The following is a 6084-nucleotide window of genomic DNA, read 5'->3' as shown; positions in this document are numbered from 1 at the left end:
GACAGCAACTTGTCTGTTCCCCTTCCCCCAATTCCCCAGCGCTGTTCCCACCTCCCAATTCCCCAATAAAAATCTTAAAAAAAAATAGTGCGACAAGGAGCTAGAACAAAGGGTTATAAATGGTATGCACAGACCCCTGTGGAGTCCACAGAAGGGTTTCAGGAGAGCTGTGAATGCTTCAAAATTCCACGTACAACACTGTGTTCTACAGGAAGGGGCTGGCAGTCCTTACACAACTCCCCAGGAGGTAAGGGCACTCATGGACATCTTAGACTCAAGCAAGAGTTCTGAAGAGAACAGTGATTCGGATACTTTGATGTCTCTTTACACGATTCTCTTTTTAGTCCTCATTTTTCACTTGCATCAGGAGTACTCGTGAGGCAATCGGGGCCTTGTAGATCAGTTGGCAGAGGGCAAAGTAAACGACAGTCATGAATAAATATTCAGTTGAGAGAGAGCCATTAGTGTTGTTCAGGAAACAAACAAACAAAGCAACACATTTATATATTTTTTTCTTTTTTAAGGACATAGGAAAATGGGTCTAGGTATGTTTTTATGTGTAAACACACATCTACAGAGGTGGCAGGAGGACAAGACCATAAAATAAATGTGGAATTGAGAATGAGGTCAGAGTAGAAAGGCAATATATAGACAGTCTTGAAAATGCAGGTGGTAAAGTAGCCAAAGGTAACTGCTCACAACGCTGACAAATGTCTTTAGGTATCCACAATTCAACTGATTATGGCTCTTCCAACCCAACTGGTTTCCAGTTTGCGAACACAGCGGCAACTCGATTTTTAAAATACTCATGTTCACTAAAAATAACAAATCAGAGAGTTTGAATCAAGAATGAGGTAAACTGGGGCCACCTGGGTGGCTTAGTTGGTTAACGGCACAAGGTCTGAGCAACAGGGTTGCCGGTTTGATTCCCACATGGGCCAGTGAGCCGCGCCCGAGCTGAGCTGCCGCTGAGCTGCCAACAGGTGACAGGATGGCTCCGCTGATGAGAGCACATGCTCCTAACAACAAAGTTGCCTGTTTGAGATGGTGGGCTATGCCCACCCGCAACTAAAGACTGAACTTGGCACCCTGAGCTGAGCTGCTGCCCGGGTGGCTCAGGGGCTAGAGTGCGTGCTCTTAACAACAAGGCTGCCTGTTCAACTCCCACATGGGATGGTGGCTATGCCCACCTGCAACTAATTGAACACAACACCTTGAGCTTCGCGGCTCAACTGGACTTGGAGCGAGCTTGCTGCGCCCTCTACAACTAAGATTTAAGGACAACAACTTGGCTGTTCCCCTCCCCCAATTCCCTAACACTGCTCCCATCCCCCAATTCCCCAATAAAAATCTTAAAAAAAAAAAGAATGAGGTAAACGGAATTCCAACCCCAGTAAGCATTAAAAAAAAAAGCTGAACAATAATTTTGAAGTTCTTATTGAATCATGACCAGAAATGAACCTTCAGAAAAAGGTTTCCTATGATATTTTAAAACACTAATTGGCTTAAACATTACTAATCTGACCAAGAAAGAAAATGTGTGTATAGCAGAAACAAACTTACACTACAGTGAAGCATGTTCTCATTTTAGCCTGTGGAACTACATGAAAACACGATTTACCAGGAGCTGGAAGTTAACAGGCTTTCTGTGCCAGCAAATTTGAGTTTTTTGCTTGGTGGGAACTACTGCAGCTTTGGCAACTTATGGTCTGGCAATGTGCGATGTGCTACATAATTCAACTATTTCAGGGGAACGAAAACAAACCAAGATCTAGTTTCCTCTGACACTGATGGATGAAATCTTCCCCTTAAATCACACAGATTGTTCTAGGATAGTAAGGTTTTTGAAAAGTCAGATACTGGTGACAAAAGAATAGAGATTTTGAAAACTGATTTTAAAATGCACTTGAGAAATGTTAAGTTAATGACTACTTTTAGCGAAAGCTTTGAATGTAAATTTGTAATCTTTAAAATAAAAAACAAGTTTGTTTGTTTTTTTTTGCTGAAAAATTATCTGTGTAGTTTTAGATATTGCAAAACAGGTTATAAAAACTTGTCTAAGAAATACCAAGATCAAATTACAAAAGAGCGATGAAAAAAGGAGTTCCTTGATAGCTTCTTGCTCAGATAAACGACCTGTGAATCTGAAATGAATAAACATTTGTTGATTTGCAAATGTCCTAAAAATGCACTGAGTACAGTTGACCCTTGAACAATGCGGGGGTTAGGGGTGCCAACTGCCCCATGTGATTGAAAATATGAGTATAACTTTGACCTCCCCCCCAAAAAAACTTAAATACTAATAGCCTACTGTTGACCAGAAACCTTACTGATAACATAAACAGTCAATTAACACATATTTTTATGTTATATGTATTATAGACTATATTCTTGCAAGAAAGTAAGCTAGAGAAAAGAAAATGTTATTAAGAAAATCATAAGGAAGAGAAAGTACATTTACAGTATTTACTGAAAAAAAAATTCACATGTAAGTGGACCTGCACAGTTCACACCTGTCAACACAGGTTCAAGGTCAACTGTACTATCAATTAAAAGTTGCAGTAACATCTTGGTCACTCTTATTGTAACTAATGAATAATATTTCATAAAACACACTCAATCAATGTGGAGCATGAGAGTTTAGCTACATGGTAGGTTGCAATGTAGCTGGGTTGTGGGAAAGGACGAGATAATGAAGAGAAAGCTCTATGAGAATTACGGTAACATTTTGGCATGTACTACCATGCACATCACTTCCACGGACAGTTAAAAAGTGAACAGTCGTGGTAATGGTTTGGTTTACATCTCAGAAAAGAAGGAGTTGGGTTGGAAAGTAAGCAGCATTCCTATGTCTCATTTCTGCTCTGAAGGGGTCTGTCCCAGGAGCACAGGCTAGTTCACGCTACTGAAAAATCATGTCCGTTGTTGAGGGCTCCACTAAGCAACTTTATCGCTTGTTACCTTAATAGTGACACGCTAGAAAAATTATCTTTTAAATCGTCATCTTTGCATCGCAACTTACTTCTTACTTCATTTCTTTTCCTGTGGCAACTATCCACTTTCCTTACATAATGAGAAATGTCAAGGAATTCCCCGGATGGAGTTCTTGAGGCTCAAAGGGGAAAATGTAGGGAGCCAGTTTCAACAGTGGCATACTTGTCTGTCCTTTAAATAAAAATTGTGACGTACCTGTCGATGTTTTTAACAAAAAATTGAAGCTTTCCCGGTATCCGGAAATAACTTCTCTCACACCTAAGTATTGGGGCATTACAGCTATTTCATATTAGACCCAAACAAGCCTAACAGTTCAGGCCTGCGCTCGTATACAGACTGCTCCACATGCGACAGGGGCCTTAGAGCCAATTAGAAGGGCCCTAGAGAAAATCCTCTTCTTTTTGTGAAGGTAAGTGTAAGGAATCTGACCTAACTCGTGAATTTTCCAGGATCTGTTTATTTTAACCTTAGAGTGAGGTTGCTGAATCATATTCTAAAATGTTGAAGGTTTTAGTATTTCTGGTTGCTCCTCTGACTTCTGTATCCCTGTGTGACAAAATTCTGTCCTTTCTCTCTTTTGCTTTCTTTTTCTTCACACCCCTCTTCTATTCTATCTTCCCAATTGCGTCTCCCTGCTCAGAGACCCACAGCACAGAATGCCACGAGATCACCTGGTGGTCCCCAGCGGGCTGGGGTGTCATGAAACTTTGCCTCACTGCCAGTGTAGCACCGCCGGTCATATTTCGCTGCTGCATGTTTCTTAAAAGAGCAGCCATGTTTAATATTGTGAAATACGATGCATCTCCTCCCCCGCCCACCATCGAGAGCAGTGATGAATTTCAGAGCACGCTCAGCAGAATTGAACTGCATTATGCACAGCACACATGTCCATCAACAAAACTGTACTCGCCGGAACGTATGCAAGGAGAATGAATCGCTGAGCCTTCAAAACCCCCGTTCCTCAGAACTGACTTTATTAGCCGTGTACACCAAAGATGGGTGGTGAAAGGAGTATTATTTCCGCAGTTTTCTTCCATCGCCGGAGCCCCGTGCTGCTGCAGGCTGTGGCTTTCCGGCCTTCTGATCAAGCCTCGCCCGCGGTGTGCTGCTGCAGCACCAGCGACACGGCCTTGCAGCCTGTCACCTCCGCCGGCAGGCAGCCGTCCTGGTCTCGGAGCATGGGGTCGGCGCCAGACTGGAGCAGCAGCTCCACGATGTCCACAAACTCACAGGCAGCAGCTAACAGGGAGATTGACAAAATGAAAACAAGGTTACCCGGAGACAGAGAGCCACGGCTTCGGCAGTCAGGGCAGGTGCTAAGAACCAGGCATCCTGAAGGAGAACCTCACAGGGGCTGGAGGGATCAGGCCTGGGAAGGAAACGGTCATTCCAGCGCACGTACGAGCGTCAGGAAAACCAAATTTACTCCTTTTGGTTGCCCAGAAGCAAACAAACCAAGTACATTTTTTAAAGTGTGAGACTTTTGGATTCTATTTGTGAGGATGAGATGAAGGGAAAGAACAAAAAGAGTGTTTAAATATCTATTGTACTTCGATTAGAATAATGATAAGTGTATGGCTAGGTCAAAAGGCTAAACATATTGTAAATGTCAAAGAAAAGATTATGTTTTGTGTTTGAAGTGGGGTAAGTGGGTAACAATTTGAACTTTAAAATTTGTAAATGAAAAAAAAAAAAGAAGAAAGCTGGCCTAGTAATCAGAGCATCCCTCTACATAACCTTCTTTTATTTCCTGAAATAACAAATGACACCAGTCACACAAGGCACCAGGAGGGGAAGAGGACCTATAGGTATCAAGACTCATTATGAAGATGGTATGGTATTTCCCCCCAGATGGACAAACAGACCAAAAGGGGCTAGGACAGAAAGCCACCCATTTGGCACATGTATGGAAGCTTGATTTATGATAATGCTGGTATTGCATATCAGTGAGGGAACAAAAATCCATTAATTAGGTGGCACTGAGACAACTGGGCTGGCAACAAAAATAGGCATTTCACACAAAATGAAATGTAAATGGCAACAAACATGTGAAAAGATAAGCAACTCCATTAGTAATCAGGAAAGCGAAAATTAAAACCAGGAGCTACCATTTCATACCCACTAGACAGGTGAAAATGAACAACTCGGACAATACCAAGCACCGAGGACTACAGCAGGGTCAGTCCCCTCTGTCCCTGTACAGTACACTGTCCACCGCAGGGGACAGTGTATACTGGTGCGGTCACTTTGGACAAGAACTTGGCATTACACGTTAAACCCCAACAAATGCACACGCTCCGATCCAGCAATTCCACTCACAGTTATACAGTCTGTAGGAGCTTCTGCACGTCTTTGCCAGGAGATACTGGCAAGAATGTACATAGCAGTGCTGTTCATAACCGACCCTAAATGTACACAGCCCAAATGCCCATTCAGAATAACATGGACAAACAAAACACTGTTTACTAATACACTGAAATTCCATATAATGTTGAAAACGAATAAGCTCAGGCTTCACACAACATGAGTTTATCTCCAGAACATAATGTTGAAGGAAAAAAGCAAGTCAGAAGAACACACGCAGTGATTCCATTTAAACAAAAATTTAAAAACAGACAAAATGAACATCACTGTTCAGAGACACAAATATGCAGTAAAACTACATGGGAAATCAGTAATATAAAATTTGGGAGAGTGTTAATCTGTAGGAGAGGGCAGTGTAGGGAAGGCTGTGTGAGTGAGTAGGCGCACACTGGGTTTCGAAGACACTGACAAGAGTCTGTTTAAGGTAGGTGGTGGGTACACAATTTTAAAGCTGCATTTTAAACTCCTCATATATATTTTATTACTCTTTTGTAGTATATTACACAACAGCAACAACAAAAGGTCAAAAGAGGGAAAGAAAGAAGCATACGGAGCTTGATTCAATGAGCATTTTATTGAATACACACCATATCAGTCCTATCAAGGATACAGGTATGATTTCTGCTCTGGGGAACTTATAAAACAGCTGGGAGACTAATATGTAATTCAGCAGCTCTAACACAAAAGAATAAGTGCCGTGGCAGACACACACACACACACACACAC

General features: G+C 42.0%; 1 protein-coding gene across 1 annotated transcript in view; it reads right to left on the bottom strand.

Annotated features, from left to right (window-relative positions):
• Positions 1–3946: 3946 nt before the first annotated feature.
• Positions 3947–6084, bottom strand: part of ACBD6 (acyl-CoA binding domain containing 6) — an 88185-nt gene continuing 86047 nt past the window's right edge. The window contains exon 5 of the mRNA XM_019630810.1: positions 3947–4233. Within this exon, the coding sequence (XP_019486355.1) occupies positions 4079–4233 (155 nt within the window). The 3' untranslated portion in view covers positions 3947–4078. The remainder of the gene's footprint in view (positions 4234–6084) is intronic.

Source organism: Hipposideros armiger, unplaced genomic scaffold, assembly GCF_001890085.2.
Source record: "Hipposideros armiger isolate ML-2016 unplaced genomic scaffold, ASM189008v1 scaffold_950, whole genome shotgun sequence".
Lineage (NCBI taxonomy): Eukaryota > Metazoa > Chordata > Mammalia > Chiroptera > Hipposideridae > Hipposideros > Hipposideros armiger.
The sequence above is the reverse complement of the archived record's forward strand: the minus strand, read 5'-3'. Positions and strand labels throughout refer to the sequence as shown.